Here is a 21660-nt window from a genome sequence, read left to right as displayed (position 1 = left end):
TTTACTGCAACAAAAAGAATAAAATACTTTGGAATAAACCCACCTAAGGAGACAAAGGACCTATATGAAGAAAACAAAAGGCCTATATGCAGAAAATTATAAGACACTGATGAAAGAAATTAAAGATGATACAAACAGATGGAGAGATATACCATGTTCTTGGATTTGGAAGAATGAACATTGTGAAAATGACTGTACTACCCAAAGCAATCTACAGAGTCAATGCAATCCCTATCAAACTACCAATGGCATTTTTCACAGAACTAGAACCAAAAATTTCACAATTTGTATGGAGACACAAAAGACCCTGAATAGCTAAAGCAATCTTGAGAAAGAAAAACGGAGCAGGAGGAATCAGACTCCCTCACTTCAAACTATACTACAAAGCTACAGTAATAAAGACAGTATGGTACTGGCTCAAAAACAGAAATATAGATAAATGGAACAGGACCGAAAGCCCAGAGATAAACCCACACACATATGGTCACCTTATGTTTGATAAAGGAGGCAAGAATGTACAATGGAGAAAAGACAGCCTCTTCAATAAGTGGTGCTGGGAAAACTGGACAGCTACATGTAAAAGAATGAAATTAGAACACTCCCTAACACCATACACAAAAATAAACTCAAAATGTATTAAAGACCTCAATGTAAGTCCAGATACTATAAAACTCTTAGATGAAAACTTAGGCAGAACACTCTCTGACATAAATCACAGCAAGATGCTTTTGACCCACCTCGTAGAGAAATGGAAATAAAAACAAAAATAAACAAATGGGACCTAATGAAACTTAAAAGTTTTTGCACAGCAAAGGAAACCATAAACAAGACCAAAAGACAACCCTCAGAATGGGAGAATATATTTGCAAATGAAGCAGCTGACAAAGGATTAATCTCCAAAATTTACAGGCATCTCATCCAGCTCAATATCAGAAAAAGAAACAACCCAATCCAAAAATGGGCAGAAGACCTAAATAGACATTTCTCCAAAGAAGATATACAGATTGCCAACAAACACATGAAAGGATGCTCAACATCACTAATCATTAGACAAATGCAAATCAAAACTACAATGAGGTATCATCTCACACCAGTCAGAATGGCCATCATCAAAAAATACACAAACAATAAACGCTGGAGAGGGTGTGGAGAAAAGGGAACCCTCTTGCACTGTTGGTGGGAATGTAAATTGATACAGCCACTTTGGAGAACAGCATGGAGGTTCCTTATAAATCTAAAAATAGAACTGCCATATGACCCAGCAATCCCACTACTGGGCATATACCCTGAGAAAAGCATAATTCAAAAAGAGACATGTACCACAATGTTCATTGTAACTCTATTTAGAATAGCCAGGACATGGAATCAACCTAAGTGTCCATTGACAGATGAATGGATAAAGAAGATGTGGCACATATATGTAATGGAATATTACTCAGCCATAAAAAGAAATGAAATTGAGTTATTTGTAGTGAGGTGGATGGACCTAGAGACTGTCATACAGAGTGAAGTAAATCAGAATGAGATAAACAAATACTGTCTGCTAACACATATATATGGAATCTAAAAACAAGAAAGCAAAAATGGTTCTGAAGAACCTAGGGGCAGGACAGGAATAAAGATGCAGACTTAGGGAGTGTACTTGAGGACACAGAGAGGGGGAAGTGTAAGCTGGGATGAAGTGAGTGAGTGGCGTGGACTTATATATACTACCAAATGTAAAATGGGTAGCTGGAGGGAAGCAGCTGCATAGCACAGGGAGAGCAGCTCGGTGCTCTGTGACCACCTAGAGAGGTGAGATAGGGAGAGTGGGAGGGATTTTCAGGAGGGAGGAGATATGGGGATATATGTATATGTATAGCTGATTCACTTTGCTATAAAGCAGAAACTAACCTACCATTGTAAAGCAATTATACTCCGATAAAGATGTTAAAAATTAAATTATTTAATTAAATAATATGCTAATGGATTAAATTGTTTTATAAATTCTCTTTCTGATTTACTCTCCAGAGAGATCTTAAACCCTCCCTTTCACTTATACTTGATTTGATTATATTGTTATTTGGGGAATTTTCACATTTCCAAAATGGTTCATCATTTCCTCTTTTTTTTTTTTTTTGGCATGTTCTGAATAAACTTAGGGCTTTGTAAGGCAAGACCAGTCAGCCTTTGGAGAGTATATTTCATTTTATTTTTTCAGGTTCTCTTATTTATGTCCACAGTCCTAAACCTGGCGGGTTCTTGCTTTTGACGTATACTGGTTACTAATACTTAGTTTATGTAACTGCACTTGTTTGTCTTTAAAGACAGCTGTTTTTACTTTAATAGTGACCAGTTTTGAGAAATGGATAGTCTATTACCGAAGTGTAAAAATATTTTTAGTCCCCAGTGAATGAGGTAAATTTTTTTTTTTTTTTTTTTTTTTTAGTGAAAATAAGCTCCCCGGCTGAGGCATTTTTTTTTTAACATCTTTATTGGAGTATAATTGCTTTACAATGGTGTGTTAGTTTCTACTTTATAACAAAGTGAATCAGTTATACATATACATATGTTCCCGTATCTCTTCCCTCTTGCATCTCCCTCCCTCCCACCCTCCCTATCCCACCCCTCTAGGTGGTCACAAACCACGGAGCTGATCTCCCTGTGCTATGCAGCTTCTTCCGACTAGCTATCTATTTTATGTTTGGTAGTGTATATATGTCCATGCCACTCTCTCACTTTGTCACAGCTTACCCTTCCCCCTCCCCATATCCTCAAGTCCATTCTCTAGTAGGTCTGTGTCTTTATTCCCGTCTTACCTCTAGGTTCTTCATGACATTTTTTTTTCTTTCTTAGATTCCATATATATGTGTTAGAATATGGTATTTGTTTTTCTCTTTCTGACTCACTTCACTCTGTATGACAGACTCTATGTCCGTCCACCTTACTACAAATAACTCAATTTCATTTCTTTCTATGGCTGAGTAATATTCCATTGTATATATGTGCCACATCTTCTTTATCCATTCATCTGTCAATGGACACTTAGGTTGCTTCCATGGCTATTGTAAATAGAGCTGCAATGAACATTTTGGTACATGAGTTTTTTTGAATTATGGTTTTCTCAGGGTATATGCCCAGTAGTGGGATTGCTGGGTTGTATGGTAATTCTATTTTTAGTTTTTTAAGGAACCTCCATACTGTTCTCCATAGTGGCTGTATCAATTTACATTTCTACCAACAGTGCAAGAGGGTTCCCTTTTCTCCACACCCTGTCCAGCATTTATTGTTTGTGTATTTTTTGATGATGGCCATTCTGACTGGTGTGAGATGATATCTCATTGTAGTTTTGATTTGCATTTCTCTAATGATTAATGATGTTGAGCATTCTTTCATGTGTTTGTTGGCAATCTGTATATCTTCTTTGGAGAAATGTCTATTTAGGTCTTCTGCCCATTTTTGGATTGGGTTGTTTGTTTTTTTCTTATTGAACTGCATGAGCTGCTTGTAAATTTTGGAGATTAATCCATTGTCAGTTGCTTCATTTGCAAATATTTTCTCCCATTCTGAGGGTTGTCTTTTGGTCTTGTTTATGGTTTCCTTTGCTATGCAAAATCTGAGGCATTTTAAATCTATCCAAAGCCAGCCTGAAGAGATGAACAGGTCTGGCAGCTCAGCTATCATTGCTAAAGGACATGGCTCCAGCATTGACCTTCAGCTCTGTTGGGAAAGGCCACAGTGTTCTGCCAAGAAGGGGATCTGGTTGCAAGTATGTGATGGCAGCCAGCTGCTGACAGTTGTGCATGGGCAATGGAAAGATGTGTTGGCTCAACTCTGACAACACCAGAGCTGACAGGTCCCTGAGAGATGGTGGTATCTAGTGGCTTAAAGTTGTGTTGTGTGGAATCCCCCTCAGGGTCATCTGCCACAACCCAGTGATCAGAGCCACTTTCTTTTCTTTGCTTTTTGCTTAATCTTTGTTTGAAGAAAGGGTTCCATAAGTGAAATAAAATTTTAAAGTAGGAGTTCAGTTCATTTTCCTCATTACATTGGGGTGGAGTTGTGGGGACTGGTGATGAGAACATTTGTCCATGGTCACGGGACTTGCAGTTGGCTCTGTGCAGAAGTGGTTCAGGCCGGGCCCATAGGGAGTGAGTCAGCAGTGGGCCTGGACAAGGTGTCTAGGTCCTCTCAGACTTAAGACATTCTTCTTCCCTTTTCCAGGCAAGTGGAGCCTGGGAATTCCACCCCCATCTCTATGCCACCCATCTAAATAAGATTCAGACTGACTCACCTAAAATGCTCACCTGCTGCTTAGTGGCTATGAGACTTTGAACAAATTTGAATAAATATAACCTCTTCGAATCTCATTTTTCTCACTTAAAAATGGCAATAATAAGACTTACCTCAAAACTTGTTGAGAATTAAATACAGTTGGCCCTCCCTATCTGAAGGTTCAGCCAACCACAGATTCAGCCAACCTTGGATGGAAAATACTCCAGAAAAAAAAGAAAAACTCCAGAAAATTCCAGAAAGCAAAATTTGGATTTGTTGCTCACTGGCAACTATTTGCATAGCATGTTATTGTATTTATAACTATTTACATAGCACTTACATTATATTAGGTATTACAAGTAATCTAGAGATGATTTAAAGTATACAGGAGGATGTGCGTAGGTTATATGCAAATATGTCATTGTATATAAATGACTTGAATATTCATGGATATTGGCATCTGCAGGGACTCCTGGAACCAATTCCCTGTGGATACAGAAGGGTGACTGTAATAAATGTCAGATCTGAAAAAATGTTCATCACAGGCCTGTCTCTTGATAGGCGCTCCGTCAGAAGTGGGCATTAGTGTTTGTGTTCTTCCTGAGTTGTGTTTCAGGAAACTCACTCATGCTGGTGGCAGGAAGGTGGGAACAAGGGTACTAGGTCTCACTTATCTGGAAGCTATAGAGTGTGGCCTGGTAAAGATTAACTTGAGAGGATCTTCTTGGGGGAAACTAGATCTCAAACCTGGCAGTCGGTACAATTCATGGCCAATTTCCAATTAATGGTAAACAGTTCTAAGCTAGTCAGAAATCTTCCTTCTGCATGGGAGCTCTGCGTATGAGGCAGCAGAAGAGAATCCAGATGAGGGAAGAGTTGAGTTGGGGTAGGAGACAGAGCCTGGAGCAATTCCCTAAGCAGAAGAGGTAGCTTCTAGAAGCTACCAGCATGCTAAAAAGGCACACTTGAAAGTACAGGAAACTATAATTTCCAGAGTCTCCTGCTCTGTGTTCACTTTCCCTGCTACCTGATAATACTCGAGCTGCCTCCAGGCAACTTCCTCAAGGCTTGGTCTGTTCCTGTCTGAAGGTGACCCTGAGTCTAAGAGAAAGGTGGCAGTTAAAGGCTCCACTACCTGAGAAAGCTCTAAATGAGAGTGAGCTTTGTGAAGAGCTGCCTAAAGCATTTGGGAAAGGAGGAAAAAAAAAAAAGCTGAATTATTTGTATTTCCCAGGGATCTTCAGTGCCTCTGCTGTGCTAGTGTTCAGGGTGTCCTGGACATCTCAGTGGACCCTGGACACACCCCTGCTCTTCCTTAGCTTCCGGTTTAGGGAAGTCATTCCTGTGTCAGGACAGGAAATCATCTGTACTTACACTGCCCACTTGGCTAGATTTCTTCCCTTAAAACAAACACGTCCCAGTCTCAGTGTGGAGAATCCTCTAACTGAAACAGTCCTCTCAGGGAGAAAAGTAAACAACTCTTGCAGTTCTTCTTTATTTGTGATTCATAAATCTGTTCCAATTCATTTTTAGTTTTTCCTTCACCCATGCATCAAGCATTTACTGGTGTCACTGTTTGCCAAGCACAGTATTAGGCACTGGATACAAAGCTAGTGGAGCTCTGGCCCTGTAGGTACTTAAAGCCTCACTGGACATTCCCCAAGCAGCAGGATATCACAGCAGGGTAGAAAGTGCTCAGAAGCTATCCCAGCCCAGATGAGGGATCTCTAAACAGAGTGTGTGGGGTATGGAATGGACTGTGTCCTCCTGAATTTCCCATGTTGAAGTTCTAACCCCCAGTGTGACTGTATTTGGACATAGGGCTTTTAGGAGGAAACTAAGGTTAAATGAAATCATAAGGGTGGGGTCCTAATCCAATTGGATTGGTGGCCATATGAGAAGAGGATGAAAAAGAGATCCCTCTCTCTCTCCACATACACACAGTGGGAAAAGAGGTCTCACCAGAGCCTGACCATGCTGGCATCCTGATCTTCCAGCTTCCAGGACCATGAGAAAGTAAATTTCTGTTGATGGTATTTCGTTGTGGCAGTCTGAGCTAAGATAATGTGTGTGTGTGTTTGAGGGGCAGTGGGGCGGGGGGGTTGGGGAGATAGGAGCTTCCCAGAATTGTTGGCACCTCACCTGCCCCCGAAGGACTGTCCGGCTTTGTCATCAGGCCTTGAAGATAAATGTGTAGGGCTGACTTCTTGTAGTTCATAACATTTCTTAGCCAAGTCTGGGATGACTTCCTCAGGACTCAGCAAAGTCAGCCTAGATATGTACAGTCCTGTCTCCCAACTCAGTCCCAACAGGGCCCAATTCAAATCCCACCACTTCTGGCACTATCTGTAATAGAACTGATATCTCTCTCCTTGGGAATTATTTGAAACCTGATCATGACATTTTCATATGTTCTTGTTATCTTACGCACAATTAGATTGACTGTCACATCAGTGCGAAGATCGTGTCACTTATTTCTTTGCCTCTATTCCTAGGAAGGTAGAGTAGGGCTTGCCCATAGAGCCTGGTCCATGTTGTTGCTGTCACCAGACAGACTTGGCTGGATCTAGGCTCTGTTGTTTACTACGTGACTCTGGGGAAATTATTTAACCTTTTTGAGCTTTGGTTTCCTCGTCTGTACTACAGTGATAACATTAGGGCTTATCAGATGGACTTGCTGGCACAGTGAATGAAACATTGTGTATGGAGGGCTTAGCACAGGATCTGGCCTTTAGCACGTGCTTGGTGTAGGCTTGTTGAAAACCTTTTGATATTTGTCTTTACCAAACCCTGTCTCTCACTTCCATGTTTCCTCCTGCAAGACCATTTACTGAGTGACTCACCTATTTGCTGGGAAAATGAAGATAACCTGATGGGCTTTAAACTCTGTTTCTTAATATCAAGGAGATAAAAGGTAGAGGAGGGAGAGTAGAGAAGGAGAAGTGAGAAAAGAAAGAAAGGACTGGGAGAAGCAGAGAAATCGCCTTTATTCTACCAGTGTCTTACCTGTGCCAGCCTCCTGCCAGACCTTAGACACATTTGGGCCTGAGGAGGTGGGAGGGGGGAACCACAGCCAGCCAGGGATCCAAGGCTGCAGCCTGGAGCACAGGGTCCTCTTTAATGAAAGGGCTGCATACTGCACGGTGTCTGCCAACTGCAGAGAGCTGAGGGCTATACAAGGGGGCCAGTGCCCAGGGAAGGGATGCAGAGCCTGTGGAGCCAAGGGAGAGGAGGGGACCGTGTGACCAAGGGCTTTGTGAGGGCACTGGGTTGCCCGGGTAGGTGAGCTTGTGGAGAGCACTGAGCATCCTTGCACCTTGGAGGAGACCCATCCCCACACGGCAGACAGGAGACCGAGAGAAGGAGATTGCACCTCACCCATGTTGGTAAGGTTCCTCTACTTGGCCCAGTCTTCTGACACCCCTCCCAGAAGCACAGACCCCACCTGAGCTCAGGGTGGTTGGTTCCCTGGCATGTGCAGAAAGATTTAGAAACAGGTTGTAGTTTGAAAATGTTCCCATGAGCTTCAAAAAAAGATGAAAGGGTGAGAGACAGGAGGTCAGTAGGGGTTCAGAGTTAGAAACCATCAGTCAACTCTCTGGAGAGTCCTTAGGGAAGTCATACTTATCCATGCAAAGTAAGTGGAGAAGGAAGATAGAAAGTTGTTCTACCGCAGATGAGGGGTTAACCGTCTCCCCGTTTGTAAGTCTTCACAGCACTTCCCCCTAAGGTTTCTGCAATCCTGAATTATTTTTCAAAAGTCTCATATCAAAGTACAGCTTTATTATTTTCAAGGAAAACTCACAATAATAGAATTTGAATTTATTTAGTCCTATGGTCATGTGTCATTTCTTTTGTAAATATTACTCAGTGTAGTGTGTTCTAACTTCACATATAAAGCAAAACTGAGGAACCAGGATGGGTTACATAGCAAACCAGTGTAATCGGCTCTACAATCCAGAGAGCACTGTGGGGAGAGGAGAGGATATGGTTTTAGTTGTCCCTATTCCATGTCTGAGGCAGGGCCTCAGGAGGAGGTGTGGTTCTAGATGGCTCGGAAGAACAGGACCAGACTAATAAGTGGAAATGCCAGGGAGGAGGTTCCAGCTCACTACAGGAGGGAACTGTGAGTTGGTGCGTGCCCCCAGCACCGGAAGTATTCAAGCTGAGGCTGGGTGGCCATCACCAGAGAGGAGGAAGGGGGTGTGAGCTTTGCTGTTCTGCTCTCCTGTTCTGCCCCGGCCAGCGGTCCAGGGTGCCGATGAGAGTAGGTAGCAGGTGTGTGGCTGTCTTCCTGATAGAAATCTTCAAAGACTGAGACTGCTTCTCCATCAGCCCAGGCTCCTTTCCTTATTTACTCTTTTGGTAAATTGATCTTTTGTCAACTCTCTAAACCATTCTGAGCCCACTGAAACCTTTTAGACTTGACCACCCCTTGGGTTAAACTTCCCAATGTGTGAAGTAGCACTTTATTCTTATTTTGGTTTTAAATAGACCTCTTTCAGGTTTCAAGGAGGTGCTTCTCAAACTTCTGGGAGTTTGAGAATGATTCTAATTCTCTTCATGATTCTATAGCCTCTTCTGGGTTTTGCCTTCCAGACTATGATCTTCATATATTGTCTTTTCCATACTTAAACCTATGAGTCACCTTGAGAGTTTCACTGTGCTTTGCTAGATCTTTTCCAGCTTTTTAAAAATACCTTCGTGAAGTAGGATATCCTGAACCACATGCAGCTTTTCCAGCTTACATTTCTGCAGTTTTATGCATATTTACTCTGTGGGAGGCAGTGTGGTGTATATGAAAATGCGTGATTTTAGGGCATAGAAAATCCTGGATCTTCCATGGATGTTATGGGCTGTGTGACTTTGGGGAGTTATTTAACCAGCCACTTTGAGCATCAGTTTCCGCATTTGCAAGATGGAGATAGCAGTAGGCACCTCAGATGTTCATGAGGATAAACAACTTGGCTTTTTTTAAAAAAAAAATTTATTTATTTGGCTGCACTGGGTCTTAGTTGAGGCACGTGGGATCTTCGTTGCCGCATGCAGGATCTTTAGTTGCAGCATGTGGGATCTAGTTCCCTGACCAGGGATGGAACCCAGGCCCCCTGCACTGGGAGTGTGGAGTCCTAACCACTGGACCACCAGGGAAGTCCTGCAACTTAGCATTTTAAAGTCTAGTACCCTGCCTTGCGTTCAGTAAGCCCTGAATAATTTAGAGGAGAAGGAGCTGGAGAAGGAGAAGAAAGTTCCCATTCTTGATTATAATATCTTTTTAATGAGGGACCTATTTAATGAAACAGGTAATAATTATTTCAGAGCAGTATATTTGAACCTCCCTGTCATATTCCAATTTCACTTATCTGGGTCATATTCATTTAAACTGATCTCTTCTTCCATTCCAGTCAAATAGATAAGAACGTTGTATTCATGCATTATTAAATATAACTTAAACTTACAGCCTTGCATCTTTATAAACATAAGTGAGTAATATGTGAGAGAGATAGAGAATGAACCCCCTGTCTTCTGGTTAATGTTTAGACAGTCTTGGCACCTCCCAGAAGCAAGAGCTACAGCGAGAGAAATGGGAGAGGAGCAAGCTGCCAGGCAGAAGCCTCTCTCGGCGTTCCATCAGCAAGGAGAGGTGGGTGGAGACACTGGTGGTGGCCGACACGAAGATGATTGAGTACCATGGGAGCGAGAATGTGGAGTCCTATATCCTCACCATCATGAACATGGTACGTCAGACCACGTGGGGACAGGGGCAGCTGATGAATAGATACCACTAGAGGTGCTCCATCCCCCAAATAAGAGACCTTCTTTTGATCCTTTTTTTTTTTTTTTTTTTTGCGGTACGCGGGCCTCTCCCTGTTGTGGCCTCTCCCGTTGTGGAGCACAGGCTCCGGACGCGCAGGCTCAGCGGCCATGGCTCACGGGCCCAGCCTCTCCGCGGCATGTGGGATCTTCCCGGACCGGGGCACGAACCCGTGTCACCTGCATCGGCAGGCAGACTCTCAACCACTGCGCCACCAGGGAAGCCCCCTTTATTTTTAAATTTTTTTTTTGGCTGCACAGCTTGCAGGATCTTAGTGCTCCAACCAGGGATTGAACTGGGCCCTTGGCCCTGAAAGTGCAGAGTCCTAACCACTGGACTGCCAGGGAATTCCCTGGTCCTTTTAATATATATATATATATATATATATATATGTATATATTTGTATTTATATTTATAAATATATTCCATGCCTAGATAATTAAGGACAAATTATTCTTTCTCTTAAAAACACGTATCCTAGGAAAACTTATAATGTGTCATGTACATTTTCTACTAGTTACTTATCAAGTGACTCAATCATTTTAGTATGATTTTTTTCCTCACTGATTTATATAAGTTCACAAATGAGGAAACTGAGACAAAGAACTAGAACATGATTTCTTCAAGGTAGTTGGAGCTAGAATTGGAATAAAGTTAAGGACCCCTAATTTGAAGCCTCCGTTTTGCCTTGTAATGCTTCCTGCTTTCCCACGTGGCCATATCTCACTCATCTTTGCACTCCACCAAAAATTCCTGATCTATAAGATAAGGAATTATTTCAACTACATTACAGTTCTGTTTCTTCCCCTCCTCCAGCATTTATCTGTTCTCTGTTCATGTGAGCCTAACGGTTTTCCGTTTCTGACTCTAGGTCACCGGGTTGTTCCATAACCCAAGCATTGGCAATGCAATTCACATCGTTGTGGTTCGGCTCATTCTACTTGAAGAAGAAGAGGTAAGGAATAGTTTCCCCACCGGTCTTGTGACCTGGCTCTTCACACTCCCTACCTGCTTCCTTCAGAAGAGCTGTGGATGGACAAGAAAGAGGGTACCAGAAAGATGTTTGGAAGCCCATCCGTGTTATTTTCTTGGGAATTCAGGGATGTCAAGTGGGAGATAGAGAACGTTTCCAAGATATACAGACTTGAAATCACCTGACGGTCTTTGTATCTAGTAACTCACAAATCAGATTGACAGCAGTGACTAAGAATGTTCCACAGTGGAAACAGACTAAATCATGTTATGGCTGGGTGATTCAAATAAAAGTTAGGAGAGACATGGAAATACTGAACCTTTTACACTGTTTATTTACCTCTTGCATAGTAATACATGTCTCTCGGATCTGGGCCCGCTTGTCTCTCCGCAATTTTACTTGGGGATTCTATCTCTTCTCAGAGACTTAGAGAGCACGTGTATGCTGAGACTCAACTGATACCTCAAGCCCAGACCTCCTACTTGAGCTCCAGACTTACATCCAGTTGCTTATTTGACATCTCAACCTGGATGTGTTCTACTCCACTTGAACTTGGAAACTTAGTCCAAAGTGGAATTCTTGATTACTCCCTGCCCGAATCATCTCAGCCCCGCCTTCCACCCTTCCCCTACCCTCCATCTTACCCATCTCAGTAAACGGTGCTATTGTGCACTGTTACATAAGCCTGGGAGTCACTCTTGCTTCCCTCCTTTCTTATCTTCCACGTTCCACAGCAAGGCCCACCGTGCTCCTACCTTCAAAGTGCATCTCAAAATCACCCACTGTTCATCATGTCCACAGTCATTGTGTTGGTTTATGGCTTTTATCATATCCTGCCTAGACTACCACAGTGAGATCCCAAATGCTCTTCCTATTTTAAGCCTTCCCTGACACCCCCAGCACCCTAATCCAATCTCTGCGTAGCAGTTAGAATGGCAATTTTAAATACAAATTGAGTTGCTCCACTGAGCAAAACTATTTAATGGATTTATGTTGTTTTTAGAACAAATTCAGCATTTCTTACTGCGTCCTGCAGAGACATTCATGGTCTGGCCTCCGTCCACCTTTCCATTTTTAACTTGTGTCACTCTCTGCCTCGCTTACCCCACATCCCCCCACTTTGCCCACCCCCCCACTGGACTTCAGATAGGTTCCAGAACACGCAAGGCCCCCGTCAGCCTCATGGCCTATGCACTTGAGGTTCCCAGTGCCTGAAGCACCCCTGCCCTGGCTCTGCTCAGTGGCTGACACCTTCTCACCTCTCAGGCCTCTGTTGAAATGCTGCCTCTTCAGGGAGGTCTCAATGACCAGCCTACCCAAAGCTGGTCCCACTTAACTGTTCTCCATCACGGAAAGTGATTTACTTCCTTTATTGATACCACTCTTACAATTCATTAACAGTCTGTGTATTTGTTTTCTCTTTTCTTATTTATCTCAGCCACCATCAGAATGTGAATTCCATGAGAGCGGTAACTATGTCCCTTTATCCTTGGCTTTGTCTCCAGCACTGAACACAGTGCCTGGCCATGAATGAATGAATAAATAAATGAAGTAAAATTTAGTGAATGACTGAACCAGCCAACCTGATGAAATGACTTTGCAATCTATAGCACTTAGCCAGCAGCTGAGATATGTGAAGAAGGGCATCGTTCAAATCTTCATCAGCAAGAGATCTGAGGTCAAAATGCTCAGGGCAGGGTTGATTGCTTTCGGAGGAGAAGCCTCCAGGCAGAAGATTTTAAAACAACGATCTCTGGAGCCTGATCCTTTTTCCTTCTTCTCCCCTCTACCATCGCTATTTCCCTTAGTCACTCAAGATATACTTTGGGTATCTTGGAATACCGATGGATATATTATTTCCCTTCCTGTAAACCTTTTGTTAAGAAAATTTACCCAAAACTTACAAACCAGGCAAAACAAAAACTATGTGTCCTTTCAGTGTCTAACATGACCTATCTCACTCTATGGGAATGTAACTTTGTTTGATTATTATTCATGATTGATTAGGGTCTAGACATGGTAAAGTTAGGTGTTAACATGCAGGAAACTGATAGAGTACAAATGGGTTTTGGACAGTAGAGATGGAAATGATTTGTGTCCAGCAAGAAGATAACTCCAAAGACTATGGTTTTATTGGTCTGTGGAACATTATGTAATTTTGTATCTAATGTAGCAGTCTTAGGCCAGCATTCTTTTTTTTTTTTTAAACTGACTATAGTTGCATCAGTTTCATGTATCTGCCTTCGAACCAGCTTTGCCATCTTGCCTGTCTCCTTATTAGTGAGTTAAATATATCTTGAACATGTGCTCACTATATATCTGTCTGAGAATTATGTTTTTAACTTTTTGAAAATTATACCTGGATACCTTGGAAGACAAATTTTCACTACTGTATAATGGCCTAGCATATATGCATGCTTATCTACGGGGGAAAAAAGGAAGGTTCTTCTGGGTGTGCGAAGGAAAAACCTTTACCCTCTGCAGTTTCAACAGCAGCACTAGTGGGAGCTAAACATGTGGCTTCTGTGGATTTGGGGCCCCTTTTAACTCTGTAGCTCTTCATTCCAGGAAACAATGCCGCCAAAGTCTTGCTTCCAGTGGAATCCTTTGAAAGAACTGGATTGGCCATTACCTCTCTGACCCCACCACAGTTACATTGTTTTTCTTCTTCCCTTCCTCATTTCACAAGTGCAATGAGACACAAATGATTTGCTGCAAAAATCCACGGCTTCCTTTCTCCCACTTGCCAAATATCTTCCTCATTCAAGCTTTTATAGAATCTCCAAGGGGTACAAGGTTCATAATTTGACAACAGAACGGCCAGCTCATTGGAGAGTTGCAATTCACAATTCTCATTTTCTTGATTCCCAGATCATGGCTCTAACTATTCTTCACATCTTGGACTAATGAGCAGCCCCATCAACAGCAAACAGCAATGATTCCAGCCCTTAACTTACATCAGGGTAGCAGCCACAGGCAGGAAGTACAGTGTGAGGTACTGGGAGGTGACTGCTCTTGAGCAAGGAGACCTGAGTTCGAGTCCTGACTCTGTCATCATCCCGTAGGTAACTCTGAGAAAGTCCCATCATTGCTGCATCCCTCCTTTTTTCTTCATCTGTAAATGAGAAGCACGTTTTGGTACGTCAACTCTATGTCTCATGCTGTGCTAGCTGGTGAGGGTACAAATATGAATCAACGTCGTATTTCTGATTGTGAGGAGCTTAGCATCTCCTGCACAAAGGCACAGAATAGAAAATTTCAAATTGAGATTGTCATGAATACAAAGAAAAGAAAAAGAGTACCTGGGATAAGGAAGGATACTTGGATGTCTATGCTGGGTTTTAGAGGACGAGAAGAAATTAACCAGTGAGGAAGGACATCCCAGGAAGGGGAACCTAGAAGTAGGGACAATAGCCTTAGTGCTTAAACTAAGCACTAAGCATGCATATATGCTAGACCATTTATCTGTGAGAGGCTGTGAACACACCACTGATCATGAACCACAAAATGGGAGGCTCAGAAACCTTGCTGTGAAAAAAGGAAACAATGAGATTTTGTCGGAGGCAGGAGAGAAAACAGCTGATCGAAACCTGCCCACCTCCGTTCACATCTGGTCTTGTTCCAGTGTTACCTGTCTCTGTGTGTGACATCATCATCCTTCCTGTTGTAGGAGCCAAAGACCCAGAAGGCATCCATGACACCTCCTTCTCCCCCCTCCACCCGTATCCAGCCCATCATCATGTACTGACAGTTTTCTCTGACCATCTCATTTACATCACTTTAATTCAAGATACAGTTATCTCTTTCCTGGGCTATAGTTGTATGTACTTTCTGGTCTGCTTGGATTCCTTTTGATCTTGTTTTCTCATTGCAGCCAGGATGATCTCTAAATGGTGATCTGATTATCTCTACCCTCCTGACACCCCTTTCCAAAGCCCATCCCTGGTTTAAAGCAATCCAGTGTCTCTCTGATTCCCTCTCTAATCACTTACTATGCCCTCCTTGCTCTTGAGATAGAGTGATAGTCTTCTACCTATCATGCTTTCTCCTGCTGCTGGTCTTGTTGTTGCCTGGACTGTCTTCCTTTTTGACTTCACTTAGTTAACACCTTCATCCTTCAGATCTCAGCTCAAGTGTCTCCTGGCTGGGGAAGCCTTCCCTGATGTCCATGCCCAGTAATATTTTATTATATACTCCCACAATACTGCATTTCTCCTTCATAGCACATATCCGACTTGTAACTTTACATCTATTTGCCTGCCACACTTTCCTCCATTAGTGTGTAAGACTGGGTCTGGCAAAGGTTGGGTCTGGTGTTGCTTGCCACTTAGCCCTACTGGTATATAACAGATAAGAGAAAGAGTGAATGAGTGAGGCCAGCAGTCAGTGGGTGAAGCTAAGTGGCCAAGTCATGACAAGCCTGTGGCCCCATAAAGGGGTTTGGATCTAATCCTGTGGGAGTCTCTGGTTGATTCCAAACTGAGAGATGAAATGGAGAGAAAGGCATTAGAGAGATGGCTCTGAGGCTCTGTGGGAAGTGACATGAGGTGGGGAACACTGAGGTAGGTCTCTTCCATCAGTGACTTTCTATGGCTCTCATCTTTCTTATTCAAAGTCATACCTGACAGCTAACAGCATTTTGGACTTCATTTTCTGTGGTGGGTTCCAGAGACTTGGTGATTAACTTACATACATAAAATACAGTTTCTCTATGTCAGTTACTGCCATGTAAAAAACCACTGGGGAATTTCATCACATTTTGAGAATAAATTAGTCGGATGCAATACTAATTTGGGAGCATCCTGGAGACGTCTCAAAGAATAGAGCGTCACATTTTGGACCAGTGGAAACTCAGGTACACAAAACCATGAGCTGGAAAGATTTGTCTAGCATATTAAGACATCATGGTGAGATGAGATTGGCCATGTGTTGATAATTTTTGAAACTAACTGATAGATTCATGGGGATTTATTATACTACTCCTTCCACTTTTGTATATGTTTGAAATTTTCCATAATAAAAATGTTTTTAAAAGTTAAAAAAAAAAAAAGACATCAGGGGCCAAGCAATCAGAGTGGCTTCAGAGATGAGCCAGCTTGCTCTCTGTCCTATCCTGCCTCCATCCAGCCCTAAATCAAATTCTCATTTCCACTTTATGACCCCAGTCCTATCCTTTGAACTTCCATCCTCCCTCAAGGACTCGCACACAAACTTAACCTTTAGCCCTTTCCACTTTAGACCAACTCATTCAATGGCCTCCCTGCTCTACTTTTGGGCTGGGGTTACGGATAGGATTGCTCCCTTCCCTCCTACTCTTGTGAGCAGTTAACATTGTAGTGAGCACAGGTTTATAGTCAGTCCCCCCTCTTTCTAGTCATGTAACCTTTGGTAGGTTACTTATCTGTGTCTCCATTTCTTCATTTGGTAAATATTTACTTCCTAGGGTTGCTATGAGAATCAAACGTGTTCATTCATGTAATAGTCAGGCTCGTATCTGGCTTGTAGAAACCACTCCATCAGTGTTACTTGTCAGTATCATTCTTATTCTTATCATTGTCATCATCATCAGGTCCCACAACAACCCTGGAAACTTGTTACTGTAATACTCATTTCACAGATGAGGAAACTGTACCAAAGTCCTTGACAGAAAACAAAAAACCTAAAGGAGAAGATTAGAATCATAAGAAGTTGGAGACTTCTTTTAAGAACAGGATGGAGACAAAACTGGGATGGGAGCGAGTTGGGATGACGCCAGCCAGATGGGCCCCAGGTCGCTGTGCCATTGAGGGGTAGAGCCTGCGGGTGTCAGGCTGGCTTGAAGGAGCTGCAGTAGAGCTGACAGACGGGAGGGAGATGACTTTTCACGGAGGATTTCGCTCTTGGTCTCAGAGTGATTTAGTGTTGGGTTCACTTCTGTGAGCCTCTGGGGTTAAAAGCCTGTTAACTCCGGCAGATCAGACTGGTGACTTCCCTGCCCCCAGGGTGATTTGTGGGTCTGTTATAACCTATAGAACTGCTGCTTTTTCAAGATAAATGTCAAAAATAAGGTAAATGAATTCGTACATTCATCACTTTTTTTAAAAATCAAGTATCTCGGGCTTCCCTGGTGGCGCAGTGGTTAAGAATCCTCCTGCCAATGCAGGGGACACGGGTTCGAGCCCTGGTCTGGGAAGATCCCACGTGCCGCGGAGCAACTAAGCTCTTGCACCACAACTACTGAGCCTGCACGCCTAGAGCCCGTGCTCCGCAACAAGAGAAGCCACTGCAATGAGAAGCCCGCACACCGCGACAAAGAGTAGCCCCCGCTCGCTGCAACTAGAGAAAGCCCACGCTCAGACATGAAGACACAGTGCAGCCAAAAATAAATAAATTAATTTTAAAAAAAATCAAGTATCTCTTCCTTTGATCATCAGATGAGTTATTCCACTTTACTGCTTTTCCCTTCTCTGCCTGTTCTCTTTCTTCCAGGAACCTAAGCCTGGCTAGCAGAGCATGATCAGATTGTGCGTTGAATCGCAAATTCTCAAGGAAATCAATACATGATTTTTTTTTCATTGTAAAGAGAGAGCTTACAAAGAGAACAATTTATAATAAAAGCCATGTTCTTGCAAATCATCTTCTCTCTCCCATTTGGGACTCTCTGCGAGCCACCACTGATTTCCTCTAGGTCACCTCCCTGTCCAATCAGGTCACATACTCAAATAAATAGGAAAGGGGAAGTGGGAAGTGAATTGGACTTGTTTTAGAAAATGAGATGAGAAAAAATGATGAAAGAACAAAAAGGGAAATCTATTTTTGTTTTCAAAGGAAATACGAAAAAAATTTGTCTGGATGGAGGTTTGTTTTGACAAGCTCGAATAATGACGAGGATGCTTTATAGGAAATGTTTGGTACTGTACCAGTCTCCCCTTATTCATTGTGTACCAGTGTGATCTCTCCAAAGCTCCTCGGTATCTTGTGTGTGCTGAGGGCTGCATGGTGTTGAGGTGTAGCTAATAATACTAACCAAGGCTCCTGGGATCAAGTACATTCAAGAAACTGAGAAAGTGTTGGACTTAACCTCTTATGAGACTTGGAGATAAAAAGTCTGAGGAGGCTGAAAAAAGTGGTGCTTAATTCAAACTTCCTGGAAGAGTCACGACATCTAGCAGACAAGCAGTAAGCACTGAACTTGTGTTAAATGCCACATACTGTAGATGAAAGTTCTGCACAAGGGCAAGGCACCCAGCTACAAATGACCAGCAACTCAGTTAATTACACTTGCTTTGTCTGTAAGAGGAACTGACAGAGGCAACAGGGAGAAAGCAAGCAAGATTTGGGGGTAGACTTTGGGCCAATATTTTTTTTTCTCATGTCAATGAAAATTCAATTAACTATCAAGTTAAGAAGATTAAAAGAAGGGAATTTTATTTGAGCTAAACTGAGGGTTATAAACCGGGAACAGATTCTCAGAAAGCTCTGAGAATAACATCACACAGTTTTAACATTTTAACCTAGTGCAGCAAGTGCTGTGAACCAAGATGCACAAGATGTATTTGTAGGAAACGACTCCAGATTGGGGGCAGGGAATGCTCCTTGGAAATGCCCCAATTGAATCTTAAAGAATTAATGGATGCTGAGTAAGTTAAAGGGAGTAAACGATGAGAGAAAGGAGGTGTTCTAGGCAGAGCAAGCAGCCAGAAGAAAGCAAGGAGAAAAATAATGTGTGCGTGGGCCTTGGGGGAAATGGTGATACAGGCAGTTTGAATGTTGCTGGAACATAAACTATGAGGTTGAAAATGAAGGGAGGGCTTCCTGGAGGTTAGACTTTAAAGGGTCTTGAGTCTTACATGGTGATATGAGCAGACTTTGATTTTGGCTAGATTAACTTGGCAATGGCAAGGAGGATAGATTTATCTAATTTTTTATTTTATTTATTTATTTATTTTTTTGGCTGCGTCAGGTCTTAGTTGCAGCACACAGGGTCTCCGTTGAGGCATATGGGTTTTTTCATTGTGGTGGGGGCTCTTCGTTGTGGTGTGTGGGCTTTTCCCTAGTTGTGGCATGTGGGTTCTCTCTCTCTAGTTGTGGCACGCAGGCTCCAGGGCGCGTGGGCTCTCTCGTTGAGGCACGCGAGCTCAGTAGTTGTGGTGCGTGGGCTTAGTTGCCCCGCGACATGTGAGATCTTAGTTCCCTGACCAGGGATCGAACCCACATCCCCTGCATTGGAAGGCGGATTCTTTACCACTGGACCACCAGGGAAGTCCTGGGAGGATAGATTTAAAGAGAAGAAAGAAGGAAAACAGTTAAGAGATGCTGTAAGAATTAATCCAGGCATAAAATGATGAGGGTTTGAGCTAGGGCAGTTGGGACTAAAGATGGAGAGGAGGTAAAGTTAGCAGCACATCATGACAGATTGAGATGCCGAATAAGGAGAGAGGAGAGACCAGCAGGAGGACACTGATGGTGGTTCCTGTAACTAAGAGGATGCAGGAAGAATAGCAGGTTAACGTGGAGAGAAAGGATTTCAGGGATGCTGAGCTGTGGGTACCTCTGGTGCCATCTGGAAGGGGGTGTCCATCAAGAGATTTGGGTACGTGAGTTTGAACTCCAGGAGAGGTTTGGAATGAGATTGAGATTTGAGAGTTAATAGTGTATAGGTGATTTCCCAAAATACAACTGTGATTGAGAGTGAACTAGCAATGAGCCAAAAGCAGGGCAGAAGAGCCCATAAAGGAGCCCAAGAAGTGGCCGGAGAGTAAAATGGGGAAGGAGAGCTGGAAGGAGAGGGTCTCTGCCTGTGTTTGTCTCCTTCCTGGTGGTGGGAGTGTGAGGTGGGGGAGATAAATAAGCGATAACCATTGATAGGTGAATTGCTAATTCTTTGCAGTTATTCAAACAGAAGGTTTAGAGAAGTCTTCAATAGTTTGGAAACCACCATTCCTGGATTAGTAGCTGCATACCTTGCATCACAACCTTGCTCTGCCAAAACCTGCTGAATTACTTCCCTCTCTGGCCTGAATTTCCTCATTGTTTAAATGAGAGGATTGGGTTTATAGTTCCCAAGATCCTTCAGGGAAATGGGCTCGTAGTAACGATGGGAAAATTGGAGGCAGAATTTATGCTGTGGCATCTGGAAGATGACTGCTTTCCCCGTGATGGTGAAGATATGTCCTTGCTGACACTGAATTTGGCTCAGAATCCAGGGACAGTGGATGTTTGTAAACATTCACTTTTCCTCAAACAGACACATGTGGATTGGTATGTAAGTTCTTCCAAAATCGTGAGTCCAGCCAGTGTATAAAAGGACAGTATAGCACAGGGAGATCAGCTCTGTGGTTTGTGACCAGCTAGAGGGGTGGGATAGGGAGGGTGGGAGGGAGGGAGATGCAAGAGGGAGGGGATATGGGGATATATGTATATGTATAGCTGATTCACTTTGTTATAAAGCAGAAACTAACACACCGTTGTAAAGCAATTATACTCCAATAAAGATGTTAAAAAAAAAAAAGAGGACAATATTGAAGGAAAAAATTGATTTTTTCCAGTCTGGCAATATCCCACCTTGAGCTGTGTGCCCCCTCCAGGGACTGTGAGCCACAGGAGGACATTTCGAGAGGGGCTCCATCTGCTTTTGCCTGTGTGGCCACCTTGGCTCTAACAAGCTTTTACATTCATGGCTATTTAAATAGGGAACTTAACTGAACCTCAGAGAGGGTGTGTGGGTATGTGGGTCTGTGATGTGTGGGCTCTTCCTACCCACTGTAACCCATCTGAAAGATTATAGGTTCCCTTTGATTCAAAACTCTGGGAACTCACACGTATTTAATTAGTAACCCACATAGACTCATACTGAAAAGTGCTTTATAACAGCGGTCCCCAACCTTTTTGGCACCAGGGACCTGTTCCGTGGAAGTCAATTTTTCCACTGACGGCGGCAGGGGGGATGGTTCAGATGGTAATGCCAGTGATCAGGGCGCAGGAGTTTCAGGCAGTGACGTGAGCGATGGGGAGCGATGGGGAGCGGCAGGTGAAGCTTCACTCATTTGCTTGCCTGCTGCGCACCTCCTGCTGTGCGGCCCAACTCCTAACAGGCCACGGACTGGTACCGGCCCACAGCCCGGAGGTTGGGGACCCCTGATTTATAAGACCTTCTATTGCAACCCTCTAGCCTTGATTCAGATCAGTTATCATTTTTAAGGTATTCATTTTTTTTTTGAGGTAATTGTAGATTCACATGCAGTTGCAAGAAGTAGTACAGAGAAATCCCATATACCCTTCGCCCAGTTTCCCCCAGTGGTAACATCTCATATAACTTTGGTAGAACATTAGAACCAATAAATTGATATTCATACAAACCACCTACCTTATTCAGATTTCACCAGTTTTACAAGCACTAATTGATGTGTGTGTGTGTGTGTGTATGTGTGTGTGTGTGTGTGTATTCACAGTTAGTTCTATGCAATTTTAACATGTATAGATTTCTGGAACATTTGCCATGGCACAGAACAGTTCCATTACAAAGATCCCTCATGCTACCCTTTTGTACCTCCCTTCTGTCTACCGACCTAACTCCTGGAAAGCACTAATCTGTTCTACGTCTCTATAATTTTGTCATTTCAAGAATGTTATATAAATG

General features: G+C 43.0%; 1 protein-coding gene across 1 annotated transcript in view; it reads left to right on the top strand.

Annotated features, from left to right (window-relative positions):
* Window positions 1-21660, top strand: part of ADAMTS12 (ADAM metallopeptidase with thrombospondin type 1 motif 12) — a 387137-nt gene that overhangs the window by 208895 nt on the left and 156582 nt on the right. The window contains exons 4-5 of the mRNA XM_060146935.1: window positions 9796-9992; window positions 10941-11024. Of these exons, the coding sequence (XP_060002918.1) occupies window positions 9796-9992; window positions 10941-11024 (281 nt within the window). The remainder of the gene's footprint in view (window positions 1-9795; window positions 9993-10940; window positions 11025-21660) is intronic.

Source organism: Lagenorhynchus albirostris, chromosome 3 (genome assembly GCF_949774975.1).
Source record: "Lagenorhynchus albirostris chromosome 3, mLagAlb1.1, whole genome shotgun sequence".
Taxonomy (NCBI): Eukaryota; Metazoa; Chordata; class Mammalia; order Artiodactyla; family Delphinidae; genus Lagenorhynchus; species Lagenorhynchus albirostris.
This window is presented reverse-complemented; position numbering and strand designations above follow the sequence as displayed.